This window comes from Homarus americanus, unplaced genomic scaffold (genome assembly GCF_018991925.1).
Source record: "Homarus americanus isolate GMGI-L3 unplaced genomic scaffold, GMGI_Hamer_2.0 scaffold39155, whole genome shotgun sequence".
NCBI classification, from domain to species: domain Eukaryota; kingdom Metazoa; phylum Arthropoda; class Malacostraca; order Decapoda; family Nephropidae; genus Homarus; species Homarus americanus.
Window position 1 is genome coordinate 11826969 of NW_024737042.1, and position 26456 is coordinate 11853424.

The following is a 26456-nucleotide window of genomic DNA, read 5'->3' on the forward strand; positions in this document are numbered from 1 at the left end:
AGCGTTAACAGACAGTGGACGACCACCACAGCGTTAACAGACAGTGGACGACCACCACAGCGTTACCAGACAGTGGACGACCACCACAGCGTTAACAGACAGTGGACGACCACCACGGCATTAACAGACAGTGGACGACCACCTATAATTTAATTTTGTGGACGACCACTTATAATTTAAGGCTGTGGACGACCACCTATAATTTAAGGCTGTGGACGACCACCTATAATTTAAGGCTGTGGACGATCACCTATAATTTAAGGCTGTGGACGACCACCTATAATTTAAGGCTGTGGACGACCACCTATAATTTAAGGCTGTGGACGATCACCTATAATTTAAGGCTGTGGACGATCACCTATAATTTAAGGCTGTGGACGACCACCTATAATTTAAGGCTGTGGACGACCACCTATAATTTAAGGCTGTGGACGACCACCTATAATTTAAGGCTGTGGACGACCACCTATTATTTAAGGCTGTGGACGACCACCTATACGTTAAGAACATCGCGGTGTTTAATAAAAGATCAAAATTGTTTTATTCCAAAATTAGTAAATAGATATTTATTAATAAATAACTGAAGACAACCTGACAACTGCTGCTCTCAAGTTCTTACTGTGTACTGAATGAATAAATAAGAAACTAGATTTAATCATTGTCTTTTATAGTGTAAATTAATCTTAAGTATAAAAACAAGTATAATATTACACATTGAGGACATTCCTGGAAAAATGCATGTTTTACACATCAATCTGTACTGTAAACTGAAACACTTAGTGGGGCAAGACACAATATAGCAAATAAAGTAAATATTGCAAATATGACCTGAAATGTAAATAAGCTGGCATGAATGAGGAGGAGAATAAGATAATAATAAAGACGGCAATATCAATACTAAAGATAAATATAGTGGGTGACCTTGAATTGTTATCAATAAAACTAACATTAAAATGACGTATAATAACGTCAGTAACATGTAACCAGACTATTAACTCCAACTCTTCTGCTCTTTATAGAGGAATATACAGGCGGGATCTGTCAGTGGCAAAGGTGTTGAACTTACACTGAGGCATTCTCAGCAAACTGAGACGTAACCCTAATAGCCGCGGAGGTTAGTAAGGAATTTATTACGACTCAGTTTCCAATGATTTTTGAGACGCTGGGCCAACGTCGACCATCCAGGTAGACATGGAAGAGACACGCAGTAACAAGACAAGACGCACAAATATTCCTTCACAGTTTCAAATGGACCCGCAAAAAACAGGATGACCCCGACACATTCTCTTTATAACAATATCAATATTTAACATTGATACAAAAAGGAAATCTCAAATTGGTTGGAGCTTAAAATGAAGTTCCCGACATTCAACACTGAGTTATGACATTCAGAGCGGGAGTGTGACCCAATTTTTGCTATGAAAATGCTATGTACGAGACATGGCTATTCTTTGATTAAAATATTTGTTCATAATTTAGAAAACGAAACAAAATGTAAAGTTGTAATATTAATAATTCAATGAGAAGCTCATGTGTGAATGTTGTCCAAGAGCTCGTCGCCTGGTGTTAACAGCAAGAACTTTAATATCGAATATTATTAACAAACTAAGACGCCTGAAACTCTCACAAAACATATGTATAAATATCTAATATCTTAAGGTTTAAGTATTTACAAGATGCTATCGTAAACAATGTATGACTCACCTAAAATATGAGCCAATATAGAGAGCGAGTACTATAAAACCATACATCCTATACATCAGATATAAGATGGTAAGCACAAGCTAACCAGAAAAAAATAATCAGCACATCATGCAGCTCGCGGTTGTGAGCTTAGGTACCAATTTTATTTTGTACATTTAAGCAGCAGCAGCACCACTCAGTAAGTACTCCACGCCCGGCCAGTGTTGGATGGCCATCACTCTTGAGTCAGCCACACCACCGTACTAATTCATATATATTTATACTCGTCTGAAGGCTGAGTTGTTATCATTGTATATACATCCTTTTGTTGAGCTTTATATGACCGACTTAAGCAAGATCTGGTAATCCAAGATTGACGCACGCAGACGTACGTGATATGTTACATAGTTCATGATCAGAACACTTTTCTTTATCATGAAAAAAACCACATTAATAAAACAATCTCTAAAGTTGAGAAAAAAAAATCTATTATTTTATAAGGTTTATATTATGATAATCTAGCAAATAAATATATTGTATACGGTTATTAAAGCGGTCACCCTAACCATCATCAGTCGCATTTACTGCCTGGAAAAAAGTTTCTTGTCGCCAATTTTTTTATTTTTATTCTTGGTTTGTCCTGGCGAGGTCGGGGTCATGATAGTCACTCCTTTCTTTGGTTGTTTCACCAACACAGGATCTTCATCTTCACTCTTCTTGTCCGAAAAACCGCTGTCTTTGCTACTTTCGTCAAAAGAGGTAATTGAACCTTCACTGGCGTCATGATCATTCTCTTTTTTGTTTGTCACGTCTACATCTGACAACTCTTCTTCAATGGGAGAGATTGTGCGGTCACTGTCTGCGTTGTAAGCAGGGGTCTTCTTATTTGCCAGAGCGTTGTTTTTTGAGGGAGAATCGTCCAAATCCTCTTCTTCTTCTCTCAGGGCTGGCTCCTGGAGACTCGCCGGGACTTCCAGGGGGGGAGATGGCGTTGGCTCGGATGACTGCTGCAGGGCTGAGGGGCTTAGTGGGTGCGAACTGTTGTTGCAGGTCATATTTTGAGCTCGTCGGCGAAGACTTTCCGAACGCATCGATCGAGTACGGCGATTCTTCTTTCCTTTCACCAGACGAAGCAAAAACTATAGGAGACAAGAGGCTGACATTAGACTCACAAGAGAACAAATACAGACGACACAACACTACTACTGTACCATATACTCTTGAAATGAAGGAAGCGTTAGAAGGCATGCACTATTTAATAATATACAACACAGTAGTAAGACCCACGGTATAAGGGCTAGACTGAATCCTGACTAAGATATAACAGCTGCTTGTATCTATTAATGCAACACTAATGACTGGTGACAGAGGAACGACGATTAAATCAGAAAACTGACATAACTTCAGATGATCGTAGGTGTGATTGTGTATTGTCAAATGCTCTTGGGCGGGCTATTGGCGAGGATAGAAAAATATAGAATGCCTTAAAGAATCCTGAAAGGAACTGTCCAAGGTCTGGGCCTAGTGGAGGAACCAAGAAAAGTATGCAGAGACAATAATAATTAAGATGTTAAGAAGCAGTGATGAACAGGTGGAAGCAGTATGTATAGAAGACAGTAAATCAAATTGTTCGAGGGGAATCTGCACGATCCGTTGGTTCCATAAGCGAACAAACGACTTCGTGAGAGAATTATCAGGCTTACGGATAACAATATTGGACAAAGTGAGAGACTCACAATTAAGATGGTGTGGACCTACGGAAAAGATGGGAGAGAACAGATTACCACGGAAGATAATGTTTGAGAGAGTGGAGGGGCAGAGACCACGTGGACGACCGAAGACTACCTGACTGAAGGCCCTCGAGAGGGAGACGCGTGACATGATCTAGCGTGAAAGGACAAACAGGGATGGCAACAATATAGACGCATCAGAAGGGTCCCAACCTGGAACTCTTCAGATGGGACTTAACTAACTAAATAAAATTAAGATACATAAGGACTCAATCTCGGAATGAACGGAGAAGGACCAGAACCCTCTTAAAGGAGAATTTATTATTGTAGGGCTCAATAAAATTACATAAAGGAGTCAAGAGGATCTAAAATGAAGACCAACCACAAATTAACTCAATATAGCAGAAATAAGTGCATAAAGACCCAATATTAGGAAAATTATTGACTTGAATTCCTACATAATGTTTATCATTTCTCACTCTTGATTTATTTTTCCGTTTTTGTATTTATTTATGGTTATTATTATTATTATTATTATTATTATTTATTTGTATTAATTAGCTATTAATTTTATTAATTGTTGTAATAATAATAATAATAATTGATATTATTATTATTATTATAATTATTATTATTATTATTATTATTATTATTATTATTATTATTATTATTATTATTATTATTATTATTATTATTATTATTATTATTATTATTATTATTATTATTATTATTATTATTATTATTATTATTATTATTATTATTATTATTATTATTATTATTATTATTATTATTATTATTATTATTATTATTATTATTATTATTATTATTATTATTATATTTTCGCCCCCATGGCACTGATGTGGGTCAGTGACCTGTGCCGGGTGGGCTAATCCCCGTAAAAAAAAAAAAAAAAGAAGACTTGATACAGACCAAACCAATAAAAAAGAAACCTAATACTGTATTGTAGATTTTCCAGCAGGAGTTCTGAAGGGTTCAATGTAGAAGAACATAATTCAAGAGAAATTGACGAATGACCAGTAACAGTAGCGAGTGCAATATGGTTTGGAACAATATAAAGAAAAAATCCAGGAATAATCAATAAGAAATGAATAGGTACAGTACTCTCTGGAGGATGACAAAACATAGAAGGACGTAGTACAGGACCCAGAAGATGAGAACTCAGAGGACAGAAGGCTAGAGACATTGAATGGGTGAATATGGAACAAAGTACTGTGGGCCTCGTGGTTAAGAAGGGTGGTACTAACAGCGAGGTAGACGACGCAGAGAGCCCGAGCGAGAGCTAGAGCCTTCGCGAGGAAGCGTTTGTCGCTGTTCCATTCCTCCTGGAGAGGAGCCGTCATATCCGTTATCTCGTACTCCTGAGGAACAAGAGATTTTTTACACTAAAATTTAATCACTACATATGTAGTGTAACTTGTATTAGTAAAGTTATAATGAAAATTATTATTGTTAATAAGAGTTGCTTAGTAGTGGCAAAGGTAAAAACTTTGCAATAGATACTGTACATCTCACAAGATGTTAAATTGTTTGTGTCTATGATTCAGCATTCCCTATGCAAGAGTCTTGTTTTCATCAACAGATATAGTTTTGCTCTGAAGTTAAGAATAATACTTACCCTTGCCCACTTTTGACAGGAGACCTGGAAAGATTCTGCGTACGGACGCATTCGCGGTTCCATCATTTGTCTGGCGTAATTTACCTGTGGTAGAAGTGATGGTGAGGGCAGGCCAGGTTTTTGCACACAACACAACTACTGGTGCGATGCAATAGCTTAAATGTCACGTAACAAAACACAGGTGTATATTAACATTTAATCCCAGTAAGCATAACAAACACAGGTACAGAACAATATGCTATATACTGTTACTCAGTGGTTCCCAAACTTTTTCACATGACGCCCTCTTTTGCATTTTACCAAACACTCACGCCCCCTCCTCATTTTCTAAACATCAATTGAATAAATTTTAATAAATTTTACGCCTTATACTCGTATTTGTTACTTTCAAAATGAAGTAACTCGTAATTATTTTATACTGAAAAATTTATATTGAAAAATTCTTAATGAAGTAAAAACAATGTCAATATATATGTTTTTCTCATGGCCTCCCCCACACCCCCGTTTGGGAACCAGTGCGCTAGAACAATACGCTGATTGAAGGACAATTGAGTTACAAGGACGGTGATGATGCTATCAACACTCACAATAAATAACAAATAGATTTAGTTTATAAATACACAGTAACACGTCCTAAGGTCATAAAGTGATACACAATGACCGAAGATGAAATTAATTTCGAAAAAGCCTGTCACAGCTGTTGATGAAGTGATACCACAGCTTCACACTCACCACCACACTGGCTAGCAGGACAGTAAAGCGTTGTGTAAAGGCAAGGAGGACGTGTGATGAAACAGACATAATCCTGTACTAACAAAGAACAGACCAACCACCTGAACAGCTAGTAACCTGAGGTGTTGAAATTATACTGCAAATTTAAATAAAATATAATTAATTCGTGGATGGAATGATTTACACTGAACTAACTTTATTTTATAACCACTGATGTTTAAATCTAGTTATAATATTAGTTTTATATAGTTGTCACCACTGCCACTCAGTAGACAGACCTACAAAATTTAACATACAGTAAAATTATAATTGTTATGTAGAATGACGATAGAACAATATTACAAACAATTAAGACATCAAAATTACCGCACAAACTATCGTAACACAGCATAATACTGAAAGCACCAACACTTAAAACATCTGTTTTCTCTCGCTCTCTTGCTCTCTCTGTCTGTCTGTCTCTCTCTTGTTCTCTCTCTGTCTGTGTCTCTTTCTCTCACTCAGTCCAACCACATACTGTACACTCAACATCTAAAAACTAAAGTCCATCATGACGTATCATGCTGGAGGGGCCACGGACCCGCAGCCTTACTCTATTCCCCGACCAACTCACAATGCCGCAGGAAAACCTAATGGAGTTCTTCCTCATTAGACCCAGTTCTTTCTTCACTCGGTGGTACATGGCAGCCCGCAGCTTTCCTTCAGCCGTGACTGTAGTCCGAAGACGATTATAGGACTGTCCTGGTGAAGGGCCAAGTTCCAAGTGATATTAGGAAGCAGGATGGAGGGTTTTGTCTCCCGCAGGTGACAGATGTGGAGATATGGCGTTTATGTGGGTGTGTAAGTGGGTGGGAGTTAGTAGGTGTGGGAGTTAGTAGGTGTGGGTGTAGGTGTGGGAGTTAGTAGGTGTGGGAGTTAGTAGGTGTGGGAGTTAGTAGGTGTGGGAGTTAGTAGATGTGGGAGTTATTAGATGTGGGAGTTAGGAGGTGTGAGAGTTGGGAGGTGTGTGGGGTGTGGGGTTGGAGTAGGTGTGGGGATATTAGATGTGGGGTTAGGAGGTGTGAGAGTAGAGGTGTGGGAGTTAGTAGGTGTGGGGTTAGTAGGTGTGGGGTTGCAGATGTGGGGTTAGTAGATGTGGGGATTGGGTGTGTGGGGTGTAGGTGTGGGGGTTAGTAGATGGGGGAGTTAGTAGGTGTGGGGTTAGTAGGTATGGGGTTAGTGGGATGTGGGAGTTAGTAGGTGTGGGAGTTAGTGGTGTAGGAGTTAGTAGGTGTGGGAGTTAGTAGGTGTGGGAGTTAGTAGGTGTGGGAGTTAGTGGGTGGGGTGGATAGTAGGTGTGGGAGTTAGTAGGTGTGGGAGTTAAGGTGTGGGAGTTAGTAGGTGTGGGGTTAGATGTGGGGGTAGTAATGTGGGAGTTAGTAGGTGTGGGGTTAGTAGGTGTGGGAGTTAGTAGATGGGGAGTTAGCAGCTGTGGGTTAGTAATGTGGGGAGTTAGTAGGTGTGGGAGTTAGTGGGTGTGGGATTGGTAGATGGGGATTGTAGGTGTGGGAGTTTGTAGGTGTTGGAGTTGGTGTGGGAGTTAGTAGGTGTGAGGATTAGTATGTGTGGGGTTAGTAGGTGTGGGGTTAGTAGGTGGGGATTAGTAGGTGGGGTAGTTAGTGGGGTGTGGGATTAGTAGGTGTGGGGTTAGTAGGTGTGGGGAGTTAGTAGGTGTGGGAGTTAGTAGGTGTGGGAGTTATGGGAGGTGTGGAGTTAGTAGGTGTGGGAGTTAGTGGGTGTGGAGTTAGTAGGTGTGGGAGTTAGTAGGTGTGTGTGGAGTTAGTAGGTGTCAGGTTAGTAGGTGTGGAGTTAGCAGATGTGGGGTTAGTAGATGTGGAGTTGGTAGGTGTGGGAGTTAGCAGGTGTGGGAGTTAGTAGATGGGGAGTTAGTGGGTGTGGGGAGGTTGTAGGTGTGGGGTTAGTAGGTGGAGAGTTAGTATGTGGGGAGTTAGTAGGTGTGAGTTAGTAGGTGTGGGAGTTGTGGGTGTGGAGTTGTAGGTGTGGGAGTTAGTAGATGGGAGTTAGTAGGTGTGGAGTTAGTAGGTGTGGGAGTTAGTAGGTGTGGGGTGTAGGTGGGGAGTTAGTAGGTGGGGTAGTTAGTAGGTGTGGGGTTAGTAGGTGGGGGTGTGGGTGTGGGGAGTTAGTAGGTGTGGGGGTTAGTAGGTGTGGGGTTAGTAGGTGTGGGAGTTAGTAGGTGTGGAGTTAGTAGGTGGGGTAGTTAATAGGTGGGGGGGTTAGTAGGTTGGGAGTTTAGGTGGGAGGTTAGTAGGTGTGAGTTAGTAGGTGTGGGAGTTAGTAGGTGTGGGAGTTAGTAGGTGTGGGAGTTAGTAGGTGTGGAGTTAGTAGGTGTGGGCGTTAGTAGGTGGGGGGTATTAGTGGGTTAATGATGGTTACCAAAAGCACTTAATGCAAAGGTTTGAAAAAGCAACTGTTAGAGGCTTAGCTAAGTGAAGGGTCTCAACTTCTTGTTCAGAACTCCGATATTACCTAAACAAAATTAAAGACGGTTGTCTCTACAGTTACCAACGGTGATCTGGAGGTGATTCACATCTAAGAAAATAAGTAAAACTTCCCTGTTAAGATTCCAAGGAAGTTATTCCGGTATAATGTCAATATTTTAATAGTTCATGGCGAGATTAATTGGTGTTTTGCATCTACAGTTCCTCGCCACGTAACTAACAGGGAAGAGGGAAGTAGCTGTAACAGTACACACCCTAGTGGAGTAGCTGTAACAGTACACACCCTAGTGGAGTAGCTGTAACAGTACACACCCTAGTGGAGTAGCTGTAACAGTACACACCAGGTAGATAGCTGTAACAGTACACCCTAGTGGGTATGTAACAGTACACCCCTAGTGGAGTAGCTGTAACAGTACACACCCTAGTGGAGTAGCTGTAACAGTACACACCTAGTGGAGTAGCTGTAACAGTACGCACCCTAGTGGAGTAACAACAGTACACCCTAGTGAAGTGCTGACAGTACACACCCCTAGTGGAGTAGCTGTAACAGTACACACACCCTAATTGGAGTAGCTGTAACAGTACACCTAGTGATAGCAACAGTACACACCTAAGGTAACAGTACACCCTAACAGTGGTAGCTGAACAGTACACACCTATGGAGTAGCTGTAACAGTACACACCCTAGTGGAGTAGCTGTAACAGTACACACTAGTAGATAGCTGTAACAGTACACACCCTAGTGGAATAGCAGCAACAGTACACACCCTAGTGGAGTAGCTGTAACAGTACACTAGTGGAGTAGCTAACAGTACACACCCTCAGTGGAGTAGCTGTAACAGTACACCCTAGTGGAGTAGCTGTAACAGTACACACCCTAGTGAGTAGCTGTAACAGTACACACCCTAGTTAGATAGCTGTAACAGTACACCATAATTAAGTAGCTGTAACAGTACACACCCTAGTTGGAGTAGCTGTAACAGTACACACCCTAGTGGAGTAGCTGTAACAGTACACACCCTAGTGGAGAAGTACGTACAGTACACACCTAATTGGAGTAGCTGTAACAGTACACACCCTATTGGAGTAGCTGTAACAGTACACACCCTAGTGGAATGCTGTAACAGTACACACCTAGTGAGTAGCAACAGTACACACCCTAGTGTGCTGTAACAGTACACTAGTGGAGTAGCTGTAACAGTACACACCCTAGTGGAGTATGTGCAACATAGTGAACAACAGTACACCTAGTGGAGTAGCTGTAACAGTACACACCTAGTGGAGAGACTGTAACAGTACGACACACCTAGTGGAGTAGCTGTAACAGTACACCTAGTGGAGTAGCTGTAACAGTACACACCCTGAGTAGATGGCAACAGTACACCCTAATTGGAGTAGCTGTAACAGTACACACCCTAGTGAAGTAGCTGTAACAGTACACACCTAGTGGGTAGCTGTAACAGTACACACCCTAGTGGAGTAGCTGTAACAGTACACACCCTAGTGGAATAGCTGTAACAGTACACACCCTAGTGGAGTAGCTGTAACAGTACACACCCTGGTGGGAAGCTGTAACAGTACACACCCTAGTGGAGTAGCTGTAACAGTACACACCCTAGTGGAGTAGCTGTAACAGTACACACTCTAGTGGAGTAGCTGTAACAGTACACACCCTAGTGGAGTAGCTGTAACAGTACACACCCTAGTGGAGTAGCTGTAACAGTACACACCCTAGTGGAGTAGCTGTAACAGTACACACCCTAGTGGAGTAGCTGTAACAGTACACACCCTAGTGGAGTAGCTGTAACAGTACACACCCTAGTGGAGTAGCTGTAACAGTACACACCTAATTTGGAGTAGCTGTGGCAGTACACACCCTAATGGAGGTAGCTGTAACAGTACACACACACCCCAGTGGAGTAGCTGTAACAGTACACACCCTAGTAGATGGCTGTAACAGTGGTGCACACCCTAGTGGAGTAGCTGTAATAGTGCACACTCTGGTGGAGTAGCTGTGTGCAGTACACACTGGTGGAGTAGCTGTAACTTCCATACACACCCTAGTTAGTAGCTGTAACAGTACACACCTAGTGGAGTAGCTGTAATGATACGCACCCTAGTGGAGTAGCTGTAACAGTACACACCCACAGTGGAGTAGCTGTAACAGTACACCTAGTGGTAGCTGTAACAGTACACACCTATGTAGGTATTAGATGGCTGTAACAGTACACACCCTAGTGGAGTAGCTGTAACAGTACACACCCTAGTGGAGTAGCTGTAACAGTACACACCCTAGTGGAGTAGCTGTAACAGTACACACCCTAGTGGAGTAGCTGTAACAGTACACACCCTAGTGGAGTAGCTGTAACAGTACACACCCTAGTGGAGTAGCTGTAACAGTACACACCCTAGTGGAGTAGCTGTAACAGTACACACCCTAGTGGAGTAGCTGTAACAGTACACCCTGGTGGACACTCTAGTGGAGGCAGCTGTAACAGTACACTCTGAGTGGGTAGCTGCAACTAGTGCAGTAGCTGGTGGAGTAGCTGTAACACACCCTAGTGGAGTAACTGTAACAGTACACCTCAGTGGAGTAGCTGCAGTACACACCCTAGTGGGAGTAGCTGTACCAGCACACCCTAGTGGAGTGTTGCAACAGCACACACCCTAGTGGAGAAGCTGTAACAGTACACACCCTAGTGGGAGTAGCTGTAACAGTGGCACACACCCCTAGTGGAGTAGCACCAGCACACCCCAGTGGAATAGCTGTAACAGTACACACCCTAGTGGGAGTAGCTGTAACAGTACACACCCTGGTGGAGTAGCTGTAACAGTACACACCCCAGTGGAGTAAGCTGTAACAGTACACAGTACCACCCCAGTAGTAGCTGAATGCTAGCTGTAACAGTACACACCCTAGTGGAGCAGCTACTGCACACAATGGTGGAGTAGCTGTAACAGTACACACCTCAGTGGAGTGGAGTAGCTGTAACAGTACACACCCTAGTGAGAAGGCTAGTGGAGTAGTAGCTGTAAGCTAACAGTACACACCCTAGTGGAGAAGCACACACACCCCAGTGGGAGTGGAGTAGCTGTAACAGTACACAGCACCACCCTAGGGAGTAGCTGTAACAGTACACACCCTAGTGGAGTAGCTGTAACAGTACACACCCTAGTGGAGTAGCTGTAACAGTACACACCCTAGTGGAGTAGCTGTAACAGTACACACCCTAGTGGAGTAGCTGTAACAGTACACGTGTTTCAGGTTCTTATAATGTGTCTTAAGGGTGGCGCCGCCCGTGAGTTATAACATGCCAATAGATACCGAATAATGGTGAATCCTGTGGTACCACCCGGGAGTGATTGATAACCTAACATAGTCGAAAGCCATGAGATAATGATTATTAATTTTCCTACTTTTTTTGTAGGGCACAGGTGACTGTTCACATTTACTAAAATGTTTGCGACAGTTGCAGCAATAAACAAACACTATGAGTTAGGGATGAACGAAGCTGTGAGACCTGCAGAAGTCTGAAAACAACTGACATCTTTCTCTGTGGGAAATATTTGTGACACTTCGGGCAGCTCAACCACCATCAAAAAATTTTTGCACGCCACACTACTTCAACGTTGTCGACTGATCTTACTTCATTGCTCGATGACCCTTTATATTAATCAGTGTCGCCTTAATGTCCTTATGGCGGGACATATTAAATAGAAATGTTCTGGTTTTTTACTTCAGAAATATATAATTTGTTGTACTATAAACGAAGTATTCTGAGAGAGATGGTGGGAAGAAAACCAGACGCTATATTCCCGGTGATGGTGGCGAGTGCCATGGTTTGGGAGAGAATAATTTTCCGTACACTGGTGTTGGGCCAAATTAAAATAATACAAGTTACGGGTTGAGTGTAGTAAACAGTTATTGTAGAAGTTGTGAATCTGGGATATTAGTTCACAAAGGTAAATTTAATTGCTTTGTAACGCTGGTGCAGCTGCAAGTGTTAATCTTTCTTCTTCTTTCATTTATTACTTCTTGTAAGCTGGCTCTACGTGACCGCATTGTTCACTCATGATTTTTCCTGTTATATAATTTCTGTACCACGATATAATAATGTAGAAACTCTGAAATGTTTTTTAGTTCGTTGTACTGTATGTGTGTGTGAGTGGTGTGAGCGTGGCCTCATTATCCTAGTTCAAATTGTGTCGCTGTCACAGCTGCTGATGGTTTATGACTACATAGGGGTTCGAGTCAGAGAAAAGGACCTGGGCGGGCTCACTAACTCCATCGCAATAAAAAAAAAATGTATAATAAGCAGCACTATATAAATAAACCAATATTAATACAAAGGTCTGACGACCCAAGGGAGCAGAACAAAGATAAAACACCAATAGGAAAGATGAAGCGATCTGGTTGAGCCCAGATTCTTTCTACTCCTACTGTATTTCAGTTTCACCACTTTTTCTTCAACCCCTAATAATCTTATTTCACCTCATAACTCATGACTCCCAAGCCAAATTGCAATTACGGGACATCGAATTGCATTTAATAACTTCGCTAATGGGAAAACATTAAACAATTAGACCAAAAGAAGTACAACAGGACTTGAAATAGTTAAGAAGAAAAGTACTTATTAATAAACTTATGTATCAGTCACTCAGACTTACCCTGGGGGTCGTTCTTTAGCAAGCGCTTCGAGTCCGTAGAGGCATCTGAGAGGTAGTCCTCGCCCCAGTCCTCGTACTCCTCGTCACCGTACTTCTCGCCCTCCATTGCCATCCCTTGCCTTAAGCTGTCTGCCTTCCCACTAACCAGAGGACGACTTGTGCTCTGCTCAAGAGGAAATATATATATATATATATATATATATATATATATATATATATATATATATATATATATATATATATATATATATATATATATATATATATATATATATGCAAGTAAATCACTGTAGGGCGTGATCCAAGTATATGCTGATAACCACAAGGAACAAGTAAACACGAAGTTCCCAAGCGCTGTGTAATTCACATCTTCAGGGGTAAGTACAGGCTAAGGAGAAATACTTGAGAAGGCTAATATATAGAGTAGAGAGAGTGAGATCAAGTCCTAGGGGACAGCAGGTGTCCAATGTTTCGGTCATAAGGCAGTGACCTTTAGTAATCTTCTTAATCAAAGAAATTGACTCTTAGCACAGCAGCTGTCCGTAGTCAGGTCATAGGGTAAGATGACCCAACTTTCACCTGGTTACAAATCTTCTTAATCACAAAATTATCCAGTTTGCATACCATTACTCAAATTCATGTTGACAGATTCGGTATGTTTAAGAGACTGGATTCTATAATGTCTATATATACTGTCCCACTATATTTATGCTGTTTAAGTCTAGTTATAAGATCTTTACCCGTCTGACCTAAGTAGAACATATTACATTCCTTGCAGGGAACCTTGTAAATGCAGCCGCCGGCATTGTTGGGGGAGTTCTTGATTAACGTTTGTTTAACAGTGCATGAGTTTTTAAATGCCACATTAACGTTCCAGGTTTTCAGTTGTATAGGAATTTGAGATAAATTTTTGTTAAATGGTAATACTAAGAGATTCTTATTGTCATGGGTGGGCTTGGAATCAGTTCTATAAAAAGATTTCTTAGTAATGTAAATGCATTTGTCTGTAAAAGATCTAGGGTACTTCAGGTTCAAGCCAATATTATAGATATATTTATATTCCGCATCAATGAATTCCGGACTGTTTGACTCTATTATGGTGGACAGAATAATAATGAATGTATGAACACACATTAGTAGGTTACCTTTAAATACTGAACTTAAAGGTGTTACCTATTCTGTGGATCAGACAGTCTAGGAATGGTAATTTGCAGTCATTCTCTAATTCCACAGTGAATTTGATCGAGGGGGCTAAGTTGTTAAGTTGTGGTAGCAAAGCTTTTAGGTCCGCATTACATGGCCAAAGACATATTACATCATCTACATATCTAAACCAGACAATCTTTCATCAACGAAAAATTATGAGTTGATTTAATCTGGGATTTACAGTATATGATAATTTTTCAAAACAACTCAATTATCAGGGCTGTCTCTAAAACGCTGTAGCGTATCGGAACAACTTCGACTTTGTTCATACACGATTAATAATGATGTCAGTTTATTACACTGTTCAAGCATTCATGAAATCCCAAACTATCACCCCTAGAAAAGTTTGAATGCCGTCGACACACTTCAAAATACTTCTTAAAACATGGTCAGCGTGACTTACCTTTGGATTCACATTTAGATATTCATATATAATTCTGATGGGGGTAATAAGAATTGTGAAGAAGGGAGCGAAGATATCCTGTAGGCGGAGGAGGTAGCCGTCGATGAAGGTAATGTATTTGTCCAGCTTTACCAGGAAACTCTCCCGCAGCCACATCAACCGCACACCTGAAGCATCCCACCACTGAAAACGAAATAATAATCAAAATATTCAAAGAGAATTATACGAAGTTGCCAACGAAAATCTTAGCTAATATTTACAATTTGTCTACAGGATATTCATGATATCTTCTTACGAGCCATCGTGTCCAAAGTTGTGTGCATCATTTAAAGACATGCCGACATTGCTATAATAGCGACATTATCACTGCTAAAAGTTGTGATCATTACACAAAACGTGTCGTGGTGTAAATTAGAGCGATTCTTTATACTTGTAATGCTTACAAGGAAGAACAAATGATGACGGTAGGCGTGATCAAACATCTGGCTGTGTTATTAGTGAACACTTTACGTTACCGTACCCACCAAAAGTGACAAGAAAATGTTACTTGATGAAAAATACGTAACAGTGAAAGTAAACGTATCTACAGGCTTGCTCATATATGCAATGCCTGCCTTGCCTCTGGATTTCTCTAAGTTGTTCAAAATCGCCGTTGTCCGCCTCACGCCAAAAGCAGGGAAGGCTTCAAACAAGGTTGAAAACTTTCGACCAATATCACTGCTAGAGGCACCTGCCAAAATCCTCGTAAATAGTAAACAAGCGGTTGCGGATTTATCTAGAGGACGAAAACGTGCATAACCCCCGCCAGTTCGGCCTCCGCCAGAACCTAGGCACATCCACCGTCATAGCCCAGGCCTACGAGCAGATCACCAACGCCATGACTGGCCGCCTGCAGTGCAACGTAGTACTGAGGGACGTCAGCAAGGCGTTTGGCAAAGTTTGGCACGCGGGGCTGCAGTATAAGATCATACAACTGGGGCTACCCGAAAACCTGACGCGCCTGCTGTGCAACTTCATTACGGATCGTAGAGCCAAAATCAAGAGAAGAATTCTCACTCAAGAGCGGCGTGCCTCAGGGCTGTTGTCTCTTGCCAACCCCATACATGCTTTACACGGCTGACCTGCCATCCCCAGTCGTCGGCAGCGAGTACGTCATGTATGCCGACGACGTAACACAGATCGTCACCTGCCCAGGAGAGTACACGGCAAGGATGGTGCGACTCACCGCTCGGGCAATAAAAGATATGTCGGAGATGAAAATAAATTGAAAATAAAAACAAACAAAACGGCGTTATTGATGATCGACGACGAAGAGATTGAGTACTCTAAACAAGGCAGGTTGCTCGGCCTCATCATCTCTCGGACTGGCGTCATTTCTCACGTGAAGGACAGACTAAAGAAAGCCAAAGTCGCCGCCGCCAAATTAAAACGTTTTAAACTGATGCCTGAGAAGATACAAATCCACCTGTATAAGGCGCTGGTGAGACCCGTGTTGGAGTACCCACACGTACCACTCGTCACACTCGGGAAGACCAGACTACAACAACTACAGAGCTTCCAAAACAAGTGTCTGAGGTTAGCCTGTGGTCAAGCGCCACCCTACCTGGAGACAGTGGAAACCATCCACCTGAGAAATAAAACAGAGGCCCTCAACGTCAGGTTCCATAGCCTTGGGAAGAAGGTTTGGGACAAGCTCCTGGACGACCCTCACAGCCCAGACCACCTACGCAGGGCGACCCCACACCTGGTGGCCCCGGAGTCTGCCCGCACTACAACAACCAAAGCCCGCGACCCATCTATGTCCGCCACAACGATCCACCTTAGATTAAAACTTAGATGATATAAGTTCACATTTAACAAGTCATAATCTACTGAGTCCATAACGTAATACAGTATAATATTTTAATAAACATGTAATTGTAAAATCAAATTAGTCATTGTCTACCAAAGTAAAAATTGTGCAACCTCATCCTAAATCCTATAGTCTGTACTATGTAAAACAAGGGGTGTCGTCCCCCTCTTTTTAACTCATTAAACTTCTTTTCCAACCTTTTCCCCCACGACTATCTGTCGTGACTTCTATATCCTTCATGTCTGGCTGTGCCTTGAACCACAGCATGCCTTAGTAAACATCGCGTTTATATTATAGCTTCCGACGTAAATGGTATGGTAATGAAATTCACTTGTTGTTAGCGACAATAATTCAATTTGTCCTTTTCCTGAAAGAAGTTCAGATGAGATTTACCAGGAGACCAAAATTTTACTCCAAACGCTCATAGATCCTTTCTCCTCCTCCACACACCTCTCCTCCTCCACTCTTCTCCATACATTCCTCCCATCCAACTATCCATCCTTTCTCCTCCACACTTCCTTTTTCCTATACACGTCTCTCCTCCCCCACACATCTCTCCTCCTCCACACTTCCATTCTCCTCCACACTTCCATTCTCCTCCACACAGGAGAAACAAGAAAATAAAAGAAACGAGAAAACGGACAATATCTCACATGTGGCGTGAGGACCTAAGGTCTGGTGATCCTTGTACGTACAGTGAGTCACCGTGTTAACTTTAATTAATCTCTGCGTATTCATCATTCTCTCTCACTACACAAGTAGCTTAATTTCCCACACCTGTTGCTCATCCACCACACCTGTTGCTCATCCACCACACCTGTTGTTCAACCACCACACCTGTTGTTCAACCACCATACCTGTTGCTTATCCACCACACCTGTTGTTCATCCACCACATCTGTTCCTCATCCACCACACCTGTTGCTCATCCACCACATCTGTTGCTCATTCACCACATCTGTTGCTTATCCACCACACCTGTTGCTCATCCACCGCACCTGTTGCTCATCCACCACACCTGTTGCTCATCCACCACACCTGTTTCTCATCCACCACACCTGTTGCTCATTCACCACATCTGTTGCTTATCCACCACACCTGTTGCTCATCCACCACACCTGTTTGTTGCTTATCACCACACCTGCTGCTCATCCACCACACCTCTGTTGCTCATCCACCATCTGTTGCTGTTGCTCATCCACCACATCTGTTGCTCATCCACCACACTGTTGCTCATCCACCACACCTGTTGCTCATCCACCACACTGCAGTTCAACTATCACACATACCCGGGTGTTGGGTGGTGGTGGTGTAGTGGTGGTTGGAGTGGTGGTGATGTTGGAGTGGTGGGTGGTGTGTGGTGGTGGGAAGGTGGGTGGTGGTTGTGTGGTGGGTGGTGATGTTGAGTGGTTGGGTTAGTAGTGTTGGGTGGTGGGTGGTAGTGTTAGATGGTGGGTGGTAATGTTGTGATGTTGGGTGGTAGTGTTGGATGGTGGGTGGTGGTAGTTGGGTGGTTTGGATGGTAGTGTTGGGTAGTGGGTGGTGGTGTTGGGTGGTTTGGGTGGTGGTGTTGGGTGGTCGGGTAGTAGTGTTGGATGGTGGTTGGGTGGTGGGTGGTAGAGTTGGGTGGTTGAGTGGTGGTGTTGGATCCCGTGGTAGTTGCCACAGTCTGACCGGTCTCCCTTGTTCTTATAAATATTGATGATGGAGGCGTCTTTAAGAGCTTTGGGGATTTCCTCCTCTTCCCACAAATTCTCTAGGAGAAAGTGTAGACGGCTGAATTATTAAGCAAAGGTTCTCCTGTTTTATACACCTCAGGCCCTGAGTCTTTGTTATTTTTCATCTGCTTGATGGCAGTAGCTATCTCATCCAGGGATGGAAGATAGCTGAGGTGGGTCTGCTCTGGATGCTGAGGGACCTACTGGGTAGTCAGGACATCTACATCGGTGTTTTAGTTGAGCAGCGAATGGTAGTGCTCTTTCCAGCGCTGAAGGAGGCCTTCTTCGTCTTTAATTAGGGAGTTACCGTCGGATGAGTGGAGGAGGGCTTCGGTGACCAACAGGGGAACCAAGCGACTACACCAGAGGTTGAAAGTAATGCAAGATGGAGGAGCTACTAAGGTGAAACCCAACAAACTGGGCTATCGGCAGTCCATTGCAACTCTCCGTCTACCCACTCGTTACAACTACCTGAACCACTGGATCAGGAAAAGGGAGAGCCAAGATGTGTGGTTGCAGCCTGCACTTTTGCCTCACCACATAGATCAAGGATGGTCGTTTATGCACTGGGATCTAGGCAGCAGTGCAATCCGGTCCTGTCTGTGCGACTGAGCAACCCTTTCCAGGAGCACTCTGCTCACCCCACATGGGGAGGGGGCTAGAAAAGGTGCCCTAAACACAGTCTGGCTAAAGAACCAACCTGACTGGGCAACTGCACCCAGTAAGGTCATCCTTATGCCGTCGAAAACACAATCATAATCACAGATCAAAACAAAAACAATCTATACAACCTCTTATGGTAGCTGCATGAAATGTCGGGACCCTTCTGGATACTGGCACAAATGAACGTCATGAAAGAAGAACTCTCTCTCTCTCTCTCTCTCTCTCTCTCTCTCTCTCTCTCTCTCTCTCTCTCTCTCTCTTTCGTTGCCTGTATTTTTATTTTTATTACCAAACCAGTAATTTATTTAATTCAGGGTAACAGAAGGAATTTTTTTTAGGTATTATGAGTAATGTTCTGACCTATTTCTCTGTCAATTAAATTTCTACAGAAAACTTTCAGTGAGCGGCATTAAGATATTAACTCCAAATAGAGTTTTAATAAGAATTTTGTTTGGCAAGTCACTGGAACTACGTGACCTGTGTGGGTTGGATATTAGTAAACCCCGCCACTGTTGGCTGATCACGTTTCTTGCATCACCTGCGTCCTACTGTACTACTGCACATCACCCGTGTGTCCTACTGTACATCACCCGTGTGTCCTACTGTACATCACCCGTGTGTCCTGCTGTACTGCTGGACATCACCCGTGTGTCCTGCTGTACTGCTGTACATCACCTGTGTGTCCTGCTTTTCTGCTGTACATCACCCGTGTGTCCTGCTGTACATCACCCGTGTGTCCTGCTGTACTGCTGTACATCACCCGTGTGTCCCACTGTACATCACCCGTGTGTCCTGCTGTACATCACCCGTGTGTCCCACTGTACATCACCCGTGTGTCCCACTGTACATCACCCGTGTGTCCTGCTGTACATCACCCGTGTGTCCCACTGTACATCACCCGTGTGTCCCACTGTACATCACCCGTGTGTCCTGCTGTACATCACCCGTGTGTCCTGCTGTACATCACCCGTGTGTCCTGCTGTACATCACCCGTGTGTTCTTTGCATTACATCACCATCTTATTGAGTAATGAATACAGTTGTGTAGGCTTCGATTTTTTAGATTGAAAGTATAACAACACAGAGAGAGAGAAGCAAATATACGTATAATAATGGAGGAGTGTTGTGTATAGGGAAGCTGTTGTTGATAAGATTGAAATTATAAGCAAACGACACTATAAAACTGACTGTGTTGATGATAGTTGGCCGTACCTTCTGCTGGAGTCTTGTGATTATATTTTACAAGCACTTAAGGTTGTCTTGGTCTCTCTGTCTTCCAGCAAAGAATTTATTTATGTAAAGTCCTTTGGGAGTCGAGTCTACATATGGTTCCTTATCGTGTAAAATTTCGTGATGATGGGTTAAGCAGTTCAGGCCACAGTAATAAACAAGTGATCTCAGGCCCTTCTTGCCCTTGTGAAAGTTTGAACGCTCTTGACAGCGTACAGCGAATGAGGGGGCGCCAAGTCTGTAGACTTGCATGGTTAATTCGAGTGCGCCAAATCCGTAGACTTGCATCGTTTTCCATCGTAAATAAAATTGTTAATTAATGCCTTCCTAAAGAAACCATCGACATGGGACCAAGTTTGTCCCACTCTACGAATTTTTTGCGATTTTTCCACCAAGTTTGATGAAAAACGATTGTGCCGTTTCGGCTGCCCAAAACGGACACACACACACAGACACATGGCTAGTCCTATAGTATATTAGAAACTACCAATATTAATTTTTAGTAACAACGATAATGATTATAGCAATAGAATCGCAGCAAGGGCATCATATATCACAAACTTTATCATGCCTCAGTATAATTCAGGTTTGACGAAATAATTGATAACATGATAACGACAAGAAACGAGCTGGGAGTGGTAAGAATCCTTAAAATAAAGATAGTGAGAGGCGCTACTACCTCAGCGTTTCTTCTCCACGTTCCAGATTAAAAATAAATCTCTTGATATATAAAGGATCATCCAGAAACTGAGGCTCCGGGTAATTGGCTCATAAAACAACCAGCACTACGGCAGATCCACGCTGTACCCGAAGCCAATAATTATGTTGTTTCAGACTTAATTTAAATTGGCTAAGATGTTGCCGAGAAACCTGGAAGCGAAAAAACTTGTGAAAACACAAAAAATGGGGCTTGCTGAATGATGTATAATATGAATGTGTAAAAGCAAGCAGCAAGTCGATGCAGGTTACAATATGAGACATATACTGTACTGTACAATAATATACGTGCAGTCAGTCTCCAAGACAGTGGAATCCCCTTACTATCTAGCCCACAATCACTGCGACACACAAAGCATGAAAGCAGATACATAAACACATGCAAGAAAACATTTATGTAAATATTGTACTGAACAAGCAAACATCAACCTGGGAAACAAGTCACATTCTATTGAATTTTGAGCAAGATGCCATCAATTATGTCTGTTATTATTCTTCAGGAAACATTTCACCTAAAGCAAGGAAAATTTTGAAGGCTATAGTAGTAGTATTCTTTGTTAGAATATTTTTTTCTGCAGATTTATAATTTAAGTCTTGACTGTAGTAAATATTTTTCATGTAAAAATTACGAGAAAACGTTTGAATTTTAAGTTTTAAATTGTCCTGACAGATTACTCTTATTCTGAGGATCAGGCAACACAATGCCTTTTGAAGTAACTGAGATCTGAGATGGTCTAAGACTCTAAGACAAACAGAATAAGTTGTCGAAGTTGACATGTAAAGTTTTGATAATCTTTATACATATGCTCATTTACACATGAGCTTTACGTCTGGTGTCAGTGAGTGGTACAGAGATCACTTTACCTCACTTCAGGCGCCGTGCAGGTTTCTTTGCGGTTATAAAAAGACAGTTTATTACAAAGGCTTATCGCTTTTATTATATAGTTGACATTTTTTTTCACAAAGTGTCTTCACATATAAAGTTAGATTGCAACTTTCGTGATAAATCATCTGTAATCAGGTAGCTAATATAACGTATACTGTACTTAACATTGAGGTAACATATATTAAACTCCAACAATTTTTTTAGTACTGTTGATTCTCCTACTTATCAATAGTATGAGTAAATCAATACATTATAAATGGATTTACTTCTTGAGAGAAAGCCTGAAATGTAACATGGAGTAATGTAATAAGACGCTCATTAAAGCTGATTATATAGTTAACATTAAGTGCGTTTACGAAACAAGTTTGAGTCAAATGCGGCAATAACAGGACTTAACCACATTCCACTTGCAAGCAAAACCATCTATGTATACAACCCAAGTTTCAGCCAAGTAATGCATACAGGAAACAATGGGTTGCATACACAGAGGAACAAGTGAGCCAAGAGTCAGATCAACACACGGATGAGTCACATGCTAATACAAGAGGAACTGACCCACGTGCTACACATAACAAAACAGTAATATGACTGCCCTAGTCTCTGGCCTTCACCGCCACCACTATTCCCTCTGGTTCTTATTGAAAAGCCCATCTACCGAAAGCCTGTTCATATAGGGCCTAAAAAAGTGCAGGACTTGTCCACTAACCCACTCCAGCCTCTGCTGAGAGAAGTCGAGCACTCGCACCGTCAGGGAGTCGGCCTGTTGAAGGAGGGAGAGCACCATCACGGGCAACGGCAGGTTGTGGATGAATGTCCACCACCACACCAGTATCACCTGATCAAATACAACAAAGTGGTTACGGAGTTTGTTGCGTCTTACTCATCATTAACATACAAATCTATATCATAAATATTCTATTGTGTCGTGTCACACACCTTTTAGTATATATGAGCCTCAACAATCAGATGTTCTCTTCCTAAGAGAAGTGCATGGAAATCGCAACATATGCTAAGTACTGTACTTAAATACTGGCTACAAAATAAAAGCTGTAACACGTATCTATAAGAGTGCAATAGTAGCCTGTTTTGTATAAATATGATTTGAACTCAGTGTAAACAGAGTACTTAATCCTTAAAAATCCTCTATATTTTGTGTAATGCCCAAGTTCAACTAAAACAGCCAAAATCAGTGTGTGGTGCTTACCTCATAGAGAATAATGAACCAGCCGATTATGGCTGCCTGCTTGAGTGTAAGGTAGCGAGGCTTGGCGGCGTCGTAGACCTGCTTCACCAAGGGCTGTGAGGCCACCCACTTCACAGTGCGCAGTTCGGCAATGGCCAGCCTCGCGCCCTGTTGCTGCTGCTGCGTCATCGTTTGCGTTTCGCTCATCCTCCTCATGTACACGCTGTAAAATATATGACAGGTGGCGTCATGGCCAAGCTTTCAGCGTATAAACTGGAAGTCGAACTCCAGATACCGGAATGGTGGATGTTTTATCTTTGGATCTTGGAGCAATGAACTATACATAAACATACTTTTTGCGAGCAAACAAACATACACACACACACACACACGCACACAGTACCGTTCTCATATCAGAGGGTTGGTGACCACTGTCCTCTACTCAAAAAGGTCTCGGGCTGATTTTATCAATGGTTTAAGGTTTTGTATCTCTCTGGGGACCCAGTTTTGAATTTAATTCATCTCAGTCTCTGCCTTCCCCTAGCCCTCATACCCTCAACCTCGTTTTCATCCCCATTTATATAACCAAGGTTTCTAGTTTTTCCTTTTCTGTACATATCAAGTATTTTTCTTTAAGTTTTTGCCAATCTTAGTACTTCATTTGTTTTCTCGCCAGTGTTGCTTATTATCAGCATTCACCTATAACACCACATTTCAAAGGCCTCCAACCTCTTTCTGGTGACTGCTGAGTGTCCCCGCTTTTGACCCAAACATCATTCCTTGCCATATAAAGTCATTCAGCAGCCTTTTTCTCAAGTTGAAGTTAATGTCCCTTTCATTATGTCATTAGGGGTTTTGATTGCCCAGTTCTTGTTTTGATTTCTTCGGTACATCTACCATCACAGCTAATGTTACTTCCCAAATACACAAAAATTTCCACTTGTTAAGTTCCCTGTTACCTATTATATTTTTTTATTTGAGGATTTTTTTCAAAATTGGAAACAACCAATAGTTTAGTCTTTATAGCATTAACTCTTCAACCATATTTTTCACACACACACACACACACACACACACACACACACACACACACACACACACACACACACACACACCAAATAAACGAGAGAGGTATCATTAGCAAATAAACTTACAGTACATAGTTGAGCAATCTTTCAAATTACCACAGTCATGTTGATGCTATGTATAAATCAATCGAAAGTTTCATCTGTCTCTCTCACAGCTGTACTCATGTGCTGAGCCAAGGTAATCTTATAATATTAACGACACAGTATCATGTCCTTCTAGGGTTTCTTTTTGATCAAATTGAGAATTATGTTTTGCTCATTCCTATCTCGGTTCCAACACTCCTGGGTCTGATTTAAGCTGAATTGTAATTTTACGCACAGTGTCAAGGACCTGTCGCACCCCACACACCGCCAAGCTCTGTAACACTTACAAAACCAATGAGTACAGGATGATATTGCTAAGAGGATCTGTTAAAATGGATTTTTTTTTATTCCTAGTAGTTTTAAAGGTATGTAAGCTCCTTATCACTGATTACGTTACACACCATTCTGGTTACATTTTATTTGATAGTTTATTAGAAAATACAATATTTATCCGGAAGAGCTATTAGTCCTAATGCACGTAAGGAATCATATCTTTGTAATATCGATGAATCACCATGATAAGAACCTAAAATAGAAAATTTATATGATTTCGTTTAAAAGAATATTCAGCTTTATTAATACATAAATTAGTTTGACACGTTTGGTAAATTGACTTGTTTATATGAAAAAAAATATGGGAGAGGAAACTTTTGAATAAGTGCAGTCTAAAGGGGGTCACACGTGAAGTGTTACTTTTCCGTGAGAACATACAGGCCTTCGTCGGGTGGTGGAAGAGCCCTGTTAACCACCAGTTTATTAATTAATGACGTCGGCCTCCCTCAGTTCACAGTGGAATCTTTGAGTTACAACACGAGCGTTGTTGATGAACAACAGGCAAGCCTTACTAAATCAACACTGACCATCTACAAACAATGTGGCGATGTTAGGTTAGTTGTATGTGCATATAATGTGTTAACAAATTTAACTATGTTGGGAAAATTTCTTCGAGAGATTATAGTCCTTAGCAACCCAGTAAACGCAGTGAGCGCCATCACCTCTATCACAATATTATCACTGGCTCCGTCTTTACAGTAAATATGATAGTGTAGAACTCCCACATGCAGATAACTGCCACTGGTATGATAAGGTTAGCTGATTCTTAGTTGTATTGTTCATGTGAAAAATATTTTCTATGATTTGTCTACTTATGTAGTAATTAGGAAATCGATTGTCATCACTTTAATCACTTGTGTTGGCCAAAAATTGCTCAAATGCTTCCATGTTAAGACCACCGGACTGTGAAAGGGTTTGTCCAGTCTTTACTTCTGTTTTCTGATGCTCTAGAAAAGGAATTTAACATCGAGAAGCTGCACTGCATTTTGTGTTTTTAGCGCAATACCTGTAATTATACACTTAAGTGTAATAGAAGCATTTGGTGGGCGGATGATATTTGAAAACATAGTAAGCTCCTCACGAAATACGCAGTGTTGGAAACCTATGGTATAAAACTTGAGCTGACATGTATTACACAATCTAGTCGGTGGTAAATGTCATGAAATATGTTTCTCTCTCTGTAATCGGCCTATACGTCATCATCATTCGTTACTGCGACGCCACACGCTTATCTAATAATTCAATAATTCTGAGCAACTCGTAGCAGCACTGCTGGGGCCACTATAAAGGACTGCTTGTCGTCTATGTTCGTGTAAATAAGATTTAGAACAAATCTTTAATTGCAGAGCTCTGGGTTGTCTTGGGAGACCTGACAACACTTTGGTCTCTGATAAGTATCTAGGCTGACAACACGTACATCAGTTTTCCGAGTGCCAGGATCCCTTTTATCACAAGCATAATGCTGAGGATGACAGCACTCATAAGATATCACATGAGCGCCCACAGTCTTCAGCCAAACACTTTACAGTATTTTGAAACAAGTTCTTATCTGTGATAAAGAAGCCTGTAGGAGACAAGTTACAAATGTTTAAATTGTCAATAATTCTGAGATAGAAATTAACTCACATATGCGACTATGAAGATAAGGAGACAAGTTGTGTGACGATATGTTGATGTTACCTGTTGACGGGCGCGGTGGACACTGGCGAGATGGAGGTGCGGAAAGCCCACATATTGGTTGCGTCGTCCAACCTTTGGACCCACCGACTAGCGAGTAGCAACTGCCACCAAGTTCAGACTTCGCCTAGATTTTTGCTCAGTACTTGTGCAACGTCATTCACGATGGTTGCTATCAAAGGCCGATGTGAAGGAGGAGCTAGTACTGCAGCCACTCCCAGTAGCTTTTACAATTTACTAGAAGGCGGGATTTAGAGGGATATTTGAAGAGTTGTGTTTGAGAAATGTTCTGGGACTTTACTTCTGGCATTGAGCTGTGTACTGAGAATCATTTTAAAGTACACATAGATGAAACAATTATTTAAAGTATAAAATATTAAACACTGTAGAGAAGGTAGACGGTACTGACAAGTTTTTCCTCCACAGGCAACTATATAGTAGCTTTACCTAACAACTTTAATTAAACAGCAC

General features: G+C 41.8%; 1 protein-coding gene across 3 annotated transcripts; it reads right to left on the bottom strand.

Annotated features, from left to right (window-relative positions):
* Positions 1–650: 650 nt before the first annotated feature.
* LOC121872724 lies at positions 651–26092 on the bottom strand. Of its 3 annotated transcripts, none has more exons than XM_042375736.1 (9): positions 25989–26092; positions 22825–23026; positions 22327–22455; positions 14557–14739; positions 12948–13110; positions 6395–6522; positions 5050–5133; positions 4679–4792; positions 651–2822 (listed from the first exon to the last, which is right to left on the bottom strand). In XM_042375736.1, exons 1-9 carry the CDS (start codon positions 26039–26041, stop codon positions 2265–2267), a joined length of 1614 nt encoding a protein of 537 aa, XP_042231670.1. In that variant the 5' UTR covers positions 26042–26092; the 3' UTR covers positions 651–2264. The 3 variants fall into 3 exon arrangements, with proteins under 3 accessions (XP_042231670.1, XP_042231671.1, XP_042231672.1); XM_042375737.1 differs by having other exon boundaries at positions 25935–26048; XM_042375738.1 differs by lacking the exon at positions 6395–6522 and having other exon boundaries at positions 2458–2822.
* Between the last annotated feature and the right edge of the window lie 364 nt (positions 26093–26456).